The 14,237-nt window shown below is 43.6% G+C and overlaps 1 protein-coding gene across 1 annotated transcript in view; it reads left to right on the forward strand.

The window, feature by feature from the left end:
- The window catches only part of slc25a19 (solute carrier family 25 member 19), a 15,565-nt gene extending 3,008 nt beyond the window's left edge, over nt 1-12,557 (forward strand). Inside the window, exons 4-7 of the mRNA XM_060904303.1 lie at nt 8,101-8,271; nt 8,398-8,572; nt 10,548-10,678; nt 11,286-12,557. Coding sequence (XP_060760286.1) covers nt 8,101-8,271; nt 8,398-8,572; nt 10,548-10,678; nt 11,286-11,465 — 657 coding nt within the window. The 3' untranslated portion in view covers nt 11,466-12,557. The remainder of the gene's footprint in view (nt 1-8,100; nt 8,272-8,397; nt 8,573-10,547; nt 10,679-11,285) is intronic.
- Nucleotides 12,558-14,237: the final 1,680 nt, after the last annotated feature.

A 14,237-nucleotide genomic window follows, 5' to 3' on the forward strand; every position in this document is an offset into this window, starting at 1 on the left:
TGAAGTGCTCATGTTCATGATGATCTGCGCGAATGTTTGCACTTCCCATTGATTCTGGGGTAAAAACAGAAAATGTGCTTCTATTGTATGTTTCCTCTACAAATAAGAGAAGGTTAAAGGTGAAATGTGTATGATTTCTGCAACGGGATAATAATCTGACACATGAGACAAACTGAACAGAAAAATTTTGCAGTATGTTTATTTTTATGTCCGAGGTCACCAGATGGTGGTGGTGTTATGTTTCAGACTGTCCATTTGTCTTTCCCAGATTGCTGTTAGTATGTTATCTTGAGAGCAATTGGTTGAATGTTGGTTTGTAAAATTATTACACTGCATGGCATTTAGCAGGCACTCTTATCCAGAGCGACGTACAACGAGTGCTAAAGTCAGGTACACGAAGTGCTGAGCTTCTAGACAAGAAAGTTCTAGTGCCAAGTGACAACAATACCTAGTGGAATGTGCTGTTGAAATACCGGTACTCAAACAGCCAAGGAAACAAACCAACCATAACTAAATAGAGATCAAGGTCTTTGACCTCTATTAACTAAATAGAGAACTCAAAACAACTAACCCCAGGCTAGACAGTACACAACCTGGGTTGGTCTAGACCAAAATGCAGTTACACAGTGGGCAGGGAAGAAGGGGAGAGGTGCAGCTTGAAAAGGGGAGTCTTCAGTCTGCGCTTGAAGGTGGTCAGGGAGTCGGCAGTTCTGACCTCAGTGGGAAGGTTATTCCACTAACGGGGAACCAGGACAAATGGTAATCTTAAGCTGGCTGGGCAGGAGCGGAAAGTAGTAGTAGGAGGGGCCAGGTGACCAGAAGTAGCGGAGCATAGGGATCTGGCTGGCGTGTAGGGGTGGATCAGACTCTGGAGGTATACTGGCCCTAACCCCTTAACAGCCTGGTATGCTAGCACCAATGTCTAAAATTTGATGCGAGCTGCAATAGGTAGCCAGTGCAGGTCAGCAAGCAGAGAGGTGACATGGGAAGAATGAGGGAGGTTGTAGACTAGGGGAGCTGCAGCATGCTGGATGAGCTGCTGGGGTCTGATGGGAGAAGCGAGAAGGCCAGCAAGAAGAGAGTTGCAGTAGTCCAAGCAGGAGAGGTTCAGTGCTTGGACCAGGAGCTGAGTAGAGTAGGTGGTAAGAAAAGGGCAGATCCTTCAAATATTGTAGAGGAGGAATTTACACATCAGGGTCACTGCAACAATGTTCACTGAAGAGGAGAATTTGTCATCAAATACAAGCCCAAGGTTTTTTTGCACTGGGTGAAGGTGACCTAGAGATCTGTGGGTGGTAAAAGAGAGCAACTGGACTTGCTTGAAGATTCTTGAAGATGTTTCACCTCTCATCCGAAAGGCTTCTTCAGTTCTGTCTGACTAATAGGGAGTATCAGGTATTTATCCTCTCATGGATGAAAAGCAATCCTAAGGTGTCATTGAGTCATCCCACACCAACAGGATGGCTCAACGACACCTTAGGATTGCTTTTCATCCATGAGAGGATAAATACCTGATACTCCCTATTAGTCAGACAGAACTGAAGAAGCCTTTCGGATGAGAGGTGAAACATCTTCAAGAATCTTCAAGCAAGTCCAGTTGCTCTCTTTTACCACCCACAGTTTACTATGACCTGGATGACTGAGAATCTTCAGACATGTGACCTAGAGATGTCCCCCAGGGAGATGACAATGTCCAGGGGTGGAGAGGATGGAGCAGGAATGTAGAAATTACCTCAGTCTTGCCTGGGTTGAGCTTCAGGTGATGGTTGTCCATCCAGCTCTGGATGTCATGCAGGCAGTCAGAATCAGAGAAAGCTTTATTGCCACGTAATTGTTGCAACTACAAGGAATTTGGCTTGGAGTTGAGATGCTAACTAAATAAAGACAGGCTATTCTAATAAAGGAGCTACATAAAAATGGTCTATTTTAAGATATTAAGAGATAAGAACTAAATAAACAAGATAAAATAAATAAACTGTGCAAATCAGGTGAACAATAAGAAAATAGACAAATATGCAAATCAGGTAAACAACTGGGGGGGGGGAGTAAATGGGGTCACTAGTCTTGTTTATTGAGGTGGGGGGGGGCAGAGTGGGCCAGGAGTCTGAGGTATGGTACTGGCGGGGGGGGTCACTAGTCATGTTTGAGGCCAGCAGCGGTAAGAAAGAAACTTTCTGTGGCGTGAGGTTTTGGTCTTGATGGACCACAGCCTCCTGTCAGAGGGGAGTGTCTCAAAGAGTTTGTCCATGGTGGACCAGCCACAATCTTTCCTGCCCGCCTCAGTGTCCTGGAGACGAACAGGTCTTCAAGTGAAGGCAGGCTGCAGCTGATCACCTTCTCTGCTGAGTGAATGATACCCTGCAGTCTACCCTCGTCCCTGGCAGAGGCAGCAGCTTACCAGATGGTGATGGAGGAGGTGAGGATGGACTCACTGATGGCTGTGTAGAAGTGCACCATCATTGTCTTTGACAGGTTGAACTTCTTTAACTGCTGCAGGAAGTACATCCTCTGCTGTGCTTTTGAGATGAGGGAGTTGATGATCAGTTCCCACTTCAGGTCCTGGGTGATTATGGTGCCCAGGAAGCAGAAGGAACTCCACAGTGTCCACTGGTGAGCCATGCAAGGTGATGGGGAGAGGAGGGCCTGGGTTCTTCCTGAAGTCCACAGTCATTTCCACTGTGTTTGTAGCATTTAGCTCCAGGTTGTTTTGGCTGCACCCAGTCACCAGATGGCTGATCTCCCACCTGTAGGCGGACTCATCCTCACCAGAGATGAGTCCAATGAGGGTTGTCATCTGCGAACTTCAGGAGCTTGACGGGCTGGTGGGTGGAGGTGCAGCTGTTTGTATACAGGGAGAAGAGCAGAGGAGAAAGAATGCAGCCTTGGGGGGGGGATCTGGTGCTGATTGTCTGAGTGTTGGAGACATGCTTCCCTAACCTCACTTGCTGCTTCCTGTCTTCCTTGATGTCCTCACAACAGGCTTGCTAAGCTTTAGCTTTTGTCTATATGAAGGGATTAGGTGGACCATGACATGGTCAGAGTGGCCCAGTGCAGCATGAGGGACGGCATGATGAGCGTTGTTAACTGTTGTGTAACAGTGGTCTAAAACATTCTCCTCTCTGGTCGGATATTTAATAAGCTATTTGTATTTGGGGGGGATCATGGGAGAGATTACCTTTGTTAAAGTCGCCAAGGACAGTAACTAAAGAGTCCGAGTCAGCCCGCTCCACACGCAGTATCTGCTTGGAGGGTAAGCGCTGTGCCTCCTGCACGTTAGCTTGTGGTGGAATATAAACACAGACCAGAATGAATGAAGCGGACTTGTGGGGGGAGTAAAAGGGTTTGCAGTTAATTTAAAAAAGATTCCAGATCAGGAGAGCAGTATTGATGGATCACAGTCACGTCGTTACACCAGCCACTATTTGTGTATAAACCGATTCCTCCACCTTCAGTTTTGCTGGAGAGTTCCATGTTACGATCAGCTCTGAAGAGTTGGAAGCCTGCCAGCTGCAGCACCGAGTCCGGTATTGATCCACACAGCCACGTCTCCATAAAGCACAGAACTGCCGACGAAGAAAAGTCTGTTTTTTCCCAAAAGTAGCTGGAGTTCATCCATTTTGTTGTTCAATGATTGCACGTTGGAGAGATATATTCCAGGTCGTGGTGTGTGGTGTCCGTGCTGATGAAGGCGCACAAGCGCGCCAGCTTATTTACCTCTCCTCCAGCATTTCACTCTAGCAGCAGCTCAGGTGAGGGCACCTTTGACCAGAATGGACAATAAATCCACGGATGGTGAAATAAATGTAGGAAATAAGTCCACTGGAGTTGTTCCCCTGATGTTCAGGAGTTATTCTCTTGTGAAAGAAATTTGAGAAGGGTTACATAAAGCACTATTTACAACCAAAACAAGACCGCACAGAGCGCACTAAAACTCTGAGGCGTCCATCCGTGGCACCATCTTGGAAAGCAGAGATGCAAGTGGAGATCTGTGTGTCAGAAGGAGGAAAAGAGAGAAACAGTTGGGTGTCATCAGCATAGCAGTGGTAGGATAGACCATGAGCAGAAATAATTGGGCCAAGAGACTGGGTGTAGAGGGACAAGAGAAGTGGGACAAGGACTGAACCTTGAGGGACACTGATGGTAAGTGGGCCTGGTGCTGATACAGTACCAGACCATGTAACCTGGAAGGAGCAACCAGAGGGGTCGGACTTGGGCTGTTCCGCAGGTCCCGAGAGCTGATAAACATGACAGGAGGATGGCGTGATCAACAGTGTCAAATGCAGCAGGAAGATCAAGGAGAATCAGGACCGAGGAAAGGGAGGCAGCACGTGCTGCATGAAGTGTCTCACTAGTTCTTTTAGGAACCAGTTCGTCCACTTCCATTTTTAATTTGTTGCTGAAATTGACAGAGCTTGCACGGTAGCCTATGCAACACCAGCGATTGCACAAACTGAGTCAGCGCTGTAAACCGAAACTAGGAAATCTTCCCGCAAGTTCCTTTCAGCACCAAGATGTCGCCCGGGATTGGCTGGCGAGTGCGTGACGTTATTGGGTTTTTTTTACCCTTAGGCAGCCTCTCCCGTTACTGCCTGAGGGACAGGGAGAAAACCACCTGAAAAGGTTTTAAACAAATGCAAGTCGGCAGATGACCATAAAATACTCGATAATTACGATATAATAATTTTATGTATCTCGCACAGAATTTTCGGAGATATATCGAGTATATTCGATATATCGCACAGCCCTAGTCTGAATCTTCGCTATATATATATATATATATATATATATATATATATCTCATCTCATTATCTCTAGCCGCTTTATCCTTCTACAGGGTCACAGGCAAGCTGGAGCCTATCCCAGCTGACTACGGGCGAAAGGCGGGGTACACCCTGGACAAGTCGCCAGGTCATCACAGGGCCGACACATAGACACAGACAACCATTCACATTCACACCTACGGTCAATTTAGAGTCACCAGTTAACCTAACCTGCATGTCTTTGGACTGTGGGGGAAACCGGAGCACCCGGAGGAAACCCACGTGGACACGGGGAGAACATGCAAACTCCACACAGAAAGGCCCTCGCTGGCCCCGGGGCTCGAACCCAGGACCTTCTTGCTGTGAGGCGACAGCGCTAACCACTACACCACCGTGAGGCGACAGCGCTAACCACTACACCACCGTGCCGCCTATATATATATATATATATATATATATATATATATATATATATATCTCATCTCATCTCATTATCTCTAGCCGCTTTATCCTTCTACAGGGTCGCAGGCAAGCTGGAGCCTATCCCAGCTGACTACGGGCGAAAGGCGGGGTACACCCTGGACAAGTCGCCAGGTCATCACAGGGCTGACACATAGACACAGACAACCATTCACACTCACATTCACACCTACGGTCAATTTAGAGTCACCAGTTAACCTAACCTGCATGTCTTTGGACTGTGGGGGAAACCGGAGCACCCGGAGGAAACCCACGCGGACACGGGGAGAACATGCAAACTCCACACAGAAAGGCCCTCGCTGGCCCCGGGGCTCGAACCCAGGACCTTCTTGCTGTGAGGCGACAGCGCTAACCACTACACCACCGTGAGGCGACAGCGCTAACCACTACACCACCGTGCCACCTATATATATATATATATATATATATATATATAAAAATTTTTTTTTTTTATTTTCAACTAGCCAGCCAGGCTGGCTAGTGACAGGAATTACCCGCCAAATGACAAATTAAGTCGCCTCGGGCGACCGGACCAACGCGAATTTCGAGCCCTGTCTGGGGACTGAGGAGACAAGTTGCTCAAGTTTAGGGATAGGAATGTTAACCCATTCTTGTCTAATGTAGGATTCTAGTTGCTGAACTGTCTTAGGTCTTTTTTGTCGTATCTTCCGTTTTATGATGCGCCAAATGTTTTCTATGGGTGAAAGATCTGGACTGCAGGCTGGCCAGTTCAGTACCCGGACCCTTCTTCTACGCAGCCATGATGCTGTAATTGATGCAGTATGTAGTTTGGCATTGTCATGTTGGAAAATGCAAGGTCTTCCCTGAAAGAGACGTCGTCTGGATGGGAGCATATGTTGCTCTAGAACCTGGATATACCTTTCAGCATTGATGGTGTCTTTCCAGATGTGTAAGCTTCCCATGCCACACGCACTAATACAATCCCATACCATCAGAGATGCAGGCTTCTGAACTGAGCGCTGATAATAACTTGGGTCGTCCTTCTCCTCTTTAGTCTGAATGACACGGCGTCCCTGATTTCTATAAAGAACTTCAAATTTTGATTCGTCTGACCACAGAACAGTTTTCCACTTTGCCACAGTCCATTTTAAATGAGCCTTGGCCCAGAGAAGACGTCTGCGCTTCTGGATCATGTTTAGATACGGCTTCTTCTTTGAACTATAGAGTTTTAGCTGGCAACGGCGGATGGCACGGTGAATTGTGTTCACAGATAATGTTCTCTGGAAATATTCCTGAGCCCATTTTGTGATTTCCAATACAGAAGCATGCCTGTATGTGATGCAATGCCGTCTAAGGGCCCGAAGATCACGGGCACCCAGTATGGTTTTCCGGCCTTGACCCTTACGCACAGAGATTCTTCCAGATTCTCTGAATCTTTTGATGATATTATGCACTGTAGATGATGATGTTCAAACTCTTTGCAATTTTACACTGTCGAACTCCTTTCTGATATTGCTCCACTATTTGTCAGCGCAGAATTAGGGGGATTGGTGATCCTCTTCCCATCTTTACTTCTGAGAGCCGCTGCCACTCCAAGATGCTCTTTTTATAGCCAGTCATGTTAATGACCTATTGCCAATTGACCTAATGAGTTGCAATTTGGTCCTCCAGCTGTTCCTTTTTTGTACCTTTAACTTTTCCAGCCTCTTATTGCCCCTGTCCCAACTTTTTTGAGAAGTGTTGCTGTCATGAAATTTCAAAATGTCTCACTTTCGACATTTGATATGTTGTCTATGTTCTATTGTGAATACAATATCAGTTTTTGAGATTTGTAAATTATTGCATTCCGTTTTTATTTACAATTTGTACTTTGTCCCAACTTTTTTGGAATCGGGATTGTACTCCTGTTTCAAATCACTGGTCTTCTCTGACTAAAATGCATACATTGAAGTCCTGAAATGAGTGTCCTTTGTTATCAAGATGAAGATAGACTGCAGAGTCCTGGCCTGGGGTGGCATGGTAGTGTAGTGGTTAGCGCTGTCGCCTCACAGCAAGAAGGTCCGGGTTCGAGCCCCGGGGCCAGCGAGGGCCTTTCTGTGCGGAGTTTGCATGTTCTCCCCGTGTCCGCGTGGGTTTCCTCCGGGCGTTCTGGTTTCCCCCACAGTCCAAAGACATGCAGGTTAGGTTAACTGGTGACTCTAAATTGACCGTAGGTGTGAATGTGAGTGTGAATGTTTGTCTGTGTCAGCCCTGTGATGACCTGGCGACTTGTCCAGGGTGAACCCTGCCTTTTGCCTGTAGTCAGCTGGGATAGGCTCCAGCTTGCCTGCAACCCTATAGGACAGGATAAAGCGGCTAGAGATAATGAGATGAGATGAGACCTGGCCTGAGGAACTGGCTCTTCTGTGTTGAGCCAAGTGCCTGTGAAGTGGGGTTTGTTTTTTTGTTTTCCTCTCCCCCAATATTCCGGTCTGAGCATTTCTCACTGCATTGAATTGCGTACACTATGTTGTCCTCTTTGTGTCTGGGTATTCTGTCCTTTGGGTGGAACAATTTCTTTTAGCACTTATGATCAGAGTCTGATCTCACTAATGCACCTGTAGCTGAACTGAATGAACACACATCCCCACAGACACACCCCAAAATCTAGTGGAAAGCATTCCCAGAAGCATGGCGCTTATTATAAAAGCAAATCTGAATGGGATGTTCAACAAGCACATATGGATGTGGTGGTCAGGGGTGCGCATACTTTTTTTTTTTTAGCTAATGTTATTAATTGTATTAGGTTTTTTTTGTTTGTTTTTAAAACCCTAACTGGGGTGTGCAAACTTTTACACTGTACTGTAAGCCCTCTTTTATGTTAAGCTGTGTGATCTTCTCATTACTGCTTTGTGTGTAGTTTGCAAGTTTCCAAGCCCTCACTGAACTCGTCCATAAAAGTACGTCCTATGACAGCCAAGCAGCTGACATTCACTTCCTGTGTGGGGGAATGGCCGCGTGTTCTGCTACTGTGGCCTGCCAGCCGCTCGACACACTCCGTACACGCTTCGCTGCTCAGGGAGAACCCAAGGTACCACGAGCGCACACACACACACACACACACACACACACACACACACGCGCGCACGCACAAAAAAATGTCCAAGAATATAATCTGAAAGCAGTGTTGTCATGGACGTGTTCTCCCTGTGAGCAGGTTTACAGGACTCTCCGTCATGCTGTGAGCACCATGTACGTCCAAGAGGGGGCGCTCACCTTCTACAGAGGCCTTACCCCCACACTGGTGGCTGTGTTCCCCTACGCCGGCCTCCAGTTCTTCAGCTACAATATCTTCAAGAAGATGCTGGAACACGACGGCAGGACATCTAAAGGTCACTTGGCGTGTATACCTGATGTTACTTGTGTGACCATATATTGCTGTGACAATGTGGCTTGATAAACATATTTTATCATACATTTGTTTACGATATGCGGTGCAACAAAACATCCGGAAGTCGAGTGTCTGAGAGAGGTGTTGACCGGGGGTGGCGCTATGATTTACAATGGGAAAGTGTAGTAAGGATTTACAGTGACTGGGTGGAGCTTTAATTTATAATGATGGGGTGGAGCAGCAATGTTTAGTGACAGGAATGAGCTTCAATTTCTAGTAACGGGGTGGAACTATGATTTATAGTCATGAGGTAGAGCAACAATATTCAGTGGCAGAGAGGAGCTTCAAATTACAGTGATGGAGTGGAGCTACAATTTTTGAGTGACTGGGTGGAGCTAGAATTTATATACTGACAGGGTGGAGCTATGATTTAAAGTGGCAGGGGGTGGGGTTACAATGTATAGTGGCAGGGGGTGGAGCTATGATTTCTATCGTGACCAGTGGTGGAGCTTCCACTTAGAATGACAGGATGGAGCTGAGCAATTCCAGCGTTATGGACGTGACACTTGAACTCAAAATGGCAACAAATGACCCAGTGCATGTTTTATTGTCTCCCAGTATTTAAACAGGTGTTGCATATTTTAAGGCTGTACCATACTGGAGAAGTGATAGAACAAGAATAATTCCCATAGTACATCTAGGGCATGCCAGAAAATGCCAATAAAAGATGCGTTATGGATGTGACAGAAAAAGTATCACTTTTCTTGGGTGACTGTACATTTTTATCAAACTCTGTGAAATTGTAAACCTAATGTCGAAATGGAGATATCCATTTGATAGAGGGGTCCAAGGTGAATATTAAAAAATCTTTGTTTAAAATATTTTGTATTTCATGCAGAGTTTCGGAAGGAAAAGTCAGCGTTATGGATGTGACGAAATTCCGTTATGGATGTGACGCGTCTGAAATAGACGTGGCATATGTTTAGAAAATCAGCAATTTAACCACCATAACCCTTTGAATACCATAACCTCTCTAAATATCAGCTAAAACTATCAAAGTTCTTAAATAATATTTAGGATGGCTATTGTTTTGCTGTTTTGTGGATTTTAGCATACATTTCTGTGGCTTGTGGCAATAATATAGAATTGTACATGATCAAAGTTGATTTTAGCTTGGGTTTTACATTATAAGAAAGAAAGACTGACAGTGACATATTAGGTTGGTTACAAATTGGTTCAACTTATTCACATCTGTAAAATACAGGCCTAGGTGATATCTCTGGGCGTGGTTTTGATGTATTACATGTTGCTTTATTTTTGCATGGTGAGGTTGACATTTACATGGAATTGCCCAGCTACAATTTGTAGTTACAGGGGGTGGAGCTATGATTTATAGTCTCAGGGTAGACCTCTAATTTATGTAGTGATGGTGGAGCTACGATTTATGTAGTGACAGAGGGTGGAGCTCTGATTTATAGTGATGAGGTGGAGCTATGATTTTGATGATAATGGTCATGGAGTTGTGATTTTTCGTGACTGGGTGGAGCTACGATTTATAGTGATGGGGTAGAGCTATGATTTATTATGGCAAGGGGTGGAGCTACAATTTATAGTGACGGGGTTTAGCTGTGATTTCTATAGTAACAGTGGTGGAACTATGATTTATAATGACAGGCTGGAGCTATGATTTATAGTGATGGGGGGCTGGAGCTACGATTTACAGTGAGCTGCGATTTATATTGTCACAGGGTGGAGTTATGATTTACAGTGAGGAGGCTATTTACAACGACAAGGTCCAGTCACAGGGGATGGAGCTTGACCTGTTCGATCACGGTTACACTGTATTAGAGACACTGATCTATATTTGTTCTTCTCTGTGATTAAAAAAAATGTAACACTTGTATGTAACCCTTAACCGGTACTGGTTTCTGATGAAGTGAATTAAAAGTGAAAGAGGCGTGTCCTGCTCCCTACAGGTGGGCTGCAGAGCTTTGTGAGTGGCAGCATAGCCGGAGTCATCAGTAAAACCCTCACCTACCCCTTCGACCTGTTCAAAAAGAGACTGCAGGTCGGTGGGTTCGAGAAGGCCAGAGTGCACTTTGGACAGGTGAGACGCGTTACACTGAAACACGGACAGGCTGAGATTTACACATCAACGCATACTGTATCAGCTTTTTACACAGAAGTTGCACCCAGTTTAGAGAAAAAAATCCTTTGGGATCTCATTAAAGGTGTTATTTAAAAAATAGATTTAGCATAATCATGCTAACATGGTTAATAGAAACCCAAAGCTAGAGCTAAGAGGAAATCAGAGCTAGTGTTGATTAACAGTCCTGGCATCTCTTTTAAAAAGTCTTTATTCACAGTTCAAGTGTTAGCTTAATGAAAAATTAGTTTCAGCAAAACGGTCCCAAACTAATTTGATGCTACTATTGGCAAGCAGAAAGTGAATGCTAGTGTGGGCTAACAGGAAGTTTGAGCTGGTGTTTGCTTGTATAATTCACTTTACTGCTATCTACTGGGCAAGCGCAGTTTTGTGTTTGTCCCATTAGTGTTGCCATACCTCAGCACATTATATATTGGCTTGCTCTTGTAGCCTTGTGATGCTAATTTATGTGAGCACAAATACAAGTTTTGTGATGTTAATGGACTACAAAAGTAGCAGGTCTGCATCAACAGGGCACTAATGCTTGACGTGTGTGTTTTCTGCGAAGGTCCGGACCTACCGTGGATTCATGGACTGCGTAGTGTGCATCGCTCGAGAAGAAGGACTAGCTGCCTTCTTTAAGGGTCTTTCTCCCAGCCTGATAAAGGCGGCCATGTCTACTGGCCTCACCTTCTTCTGGTACGAGTTCTTCACCAGCACCATCTCCAACCTGAGGAGGAAGTGCTGAACGGAACGGTATGCCAGGGCGAGGGAGTAAGCCTGGACTCAGCTGCTACGTGTTCAGCTGTAAAGTGTTTCTATGACGAGACACTCACCAGTGTTTAGGTGGTTAAATCCGTGAGAACACTATTGTTCGGTAACTTGTGCACAAAGACGCTTTACTGTAAATGAGGCGAGTGATGTAGCTAGCTGGTTAACAACAAGGTGTAGTAACGTTGCACAAAAATATCCAGAACGTAAACTCTTACCTCAGATGTGTTGGCACATTACTAAAGAAAAGGATTTCATGACTGAAATTACACTTGGGATTGATTGATAACTGAATTTCCACAGGTTACATCATACTGAGAAACATCAAACTTCACCACAGCTGGATTATTTCTATGACTAGTTTCTTTTTCCGTATGCAGGGATGCCGGCTTGCTAATTAGTTAGCGCGCTCACTATGTGGTCGTCTTTCCATTTATCAATTTTTTTTTTTTTTTGCAAGTGCTTGCTAGTTGAAGGTTTACATTAATGATCTGTCAGGTATACATCGTCTGATATTGTTACACCTATCATATGCAATCAGCTGTGTATGTATTAAAGTGGGCGGGGTTTAAAGGTGCACTATTTAATGACGTTGACTTTGCACTGTATACGAGGGTAAGGCCACTTGTTTGCTTTATACGCACAGATACAGTACCTCATTCTCTTATCCATTTTTATCAATGATATAAATGAGGTTTGTGTTATTATGTGATCAAGTATTTATCCTGCAGCTTGTATCATCTCTCTACGCTAACAAGTGCCTCTGGGTTTATATTTATGGTAGCAGTATTAGTGGTTTCTAGCTTGTTTTAGGTCATTTGATTAAATTGTTTTTATTAAAGTGTGTGCACTGGGTTATGTTTTGTTTCCCGAGTTGATAAATCCCGATGCTACGTGTTAGCAAGAGATACACATATTCTTAAAGATGGTTTCATGTTGTTGTTTTTTCCCCCCTCCCTTATTTATTTATTTAAATAAGGAACATGAGGACATCAGAATGTTCATTTTACCATCCAGTCAGCTGCATTTAAAGTTGCTTTATATTATTAAAGTACTTTTGGAAAAAGTATCATAACATCGTGTGGCTGTACCTCCCTCCCGAGCTCACTTTTTTTTTTGATTATTTACTGATTATTACCTCGCCAGGGATGGCGTTCACCAGGGGGCAAGGTATTGTTTTCGGTGGGGTTTCTTTGTTTGTTTGTTTTGTTAACGATATTACGGGAAAATGGCTGGACCAACCTTCATGAAACTTTCAGGATAGATGGGCATTGGTCTCAAATAGAACCTCCAACATTTTGAGGGTCATCTGGTCAAGGTCACGAAAAAGGTCAAAATCATTTTTGTTGTGGCTACTGCCTCATATAGAGGTGCTAGCCACTATGTCATCGTGCTGTAAGAGTGTAACAGTCGTGCACTGCGCATACACATACACGTGTTCTGATTAAAATGGCTGGTGAGTGTATACAATTCGGTTCACCGTTCAAAATAAATGGACTAGACTAAAGAAATCGCTTTCAGACATGTTTATGCTTATTCCAGAGGGAAAGTGTGTTCCACTGAGCTCTAGCACCAGGCCATTTCCGGGAAATTAGAGTTTGGGTCGTGACAACAGCGTGTGTCTGTATGTCAGCCTCGGTTCGGAGGTTTCAGTTTTGAAAACTGTAAGAGGTAAGAGTAGAATAATATAAAGTACAGACACTTGGTATATTTTACTTCTGTGATTTTTTTTTTTTTTTTTTTTTAAATTGTTCATTTTTGGATTACATGTCATTTTTGTGGCTACTGCCTCAGAGTAAATATATATGGTGTATTTACTGTATGGACATGGGATCAGAAAACTATTTTCTTTATAAGCCACATGGACCCATAGGGGACCTTTTTTTTTTTTTTTTTTTAACGATATCTTCCTTCATATTCATCTTAAGTGCTACCGGGCGAAGTTTGTTTTGCCTGGCAACACTTGTTGCTTTTGAATCCACACAGTAAACAAGTCCCATATTAGTCATGCACTGATGAAGTGTTTATCATGATAATCACCTAAGTTTTGTTTTAAAGTGTTCCAGTATGTTAATTTTAAAAATGAAATTCAGCATTGTCTCTGATATGGCATGATACTGAAATACTTGATTAAACATGAACAGGAATGAAAATGTACAGTGGTGCTTGCAAATTTATGAACCCTTTAGAACTTTCTATACACCGAAAAAAGTAACCCATAGAATTTACCCAATAAATCTGAGGTAACAATTTGCATTGACTTATTTGGGGTAGATTTAATTCCATATATTGAGTATAAAATAACTGAAATAAAAAGCTATGAAATACTTAAATAAATTGGGTAAAATTTACCTCACATTTATGTATCTATTCAACAGCTACTTTCTCATTGAAATTGGGTAAAATTATCTCGTTTGCTAGTAGGTAATACCTGATAATTACTAATCAAAGCTAATTAATATCACTTAGTAACCATTACTTATTCGGAGAAGGTAAGATGTACCCCCCAAAAAAAGACTTTCAGATGGTTCATCATCTCAATGTTTTTAATCCATAAAATCATTTTAAAAAAAAAAACAGAATAAAGTGCAGTACAACAGCTTCACACAACATTTAAAGTAATGAACCTGTTTTATAACTCACTAACTAACAGCGTCAAATGTTGTTTCTGGACTGACCAAATCTGCAGTCCAGGTGCATTTATACAACAAATAACTGAACTGCCTTGTTTATATGCAGCAATGATGCA

Source organism: Neoarius graeffei, chromosome 22 (genome assembly GCF_027579695.1).
Source record: "Neoarius graeffei isolate fNeoGra1 chromosome 22, fNeoGra1.pri, whole genome shotgun sequence".
Lineage (NCBI taxonomy): Eukaryota > Metazoa > Chordata > Actinopteri > Siluriformes > Ariidae > Neoarius > Neoarius graeffei.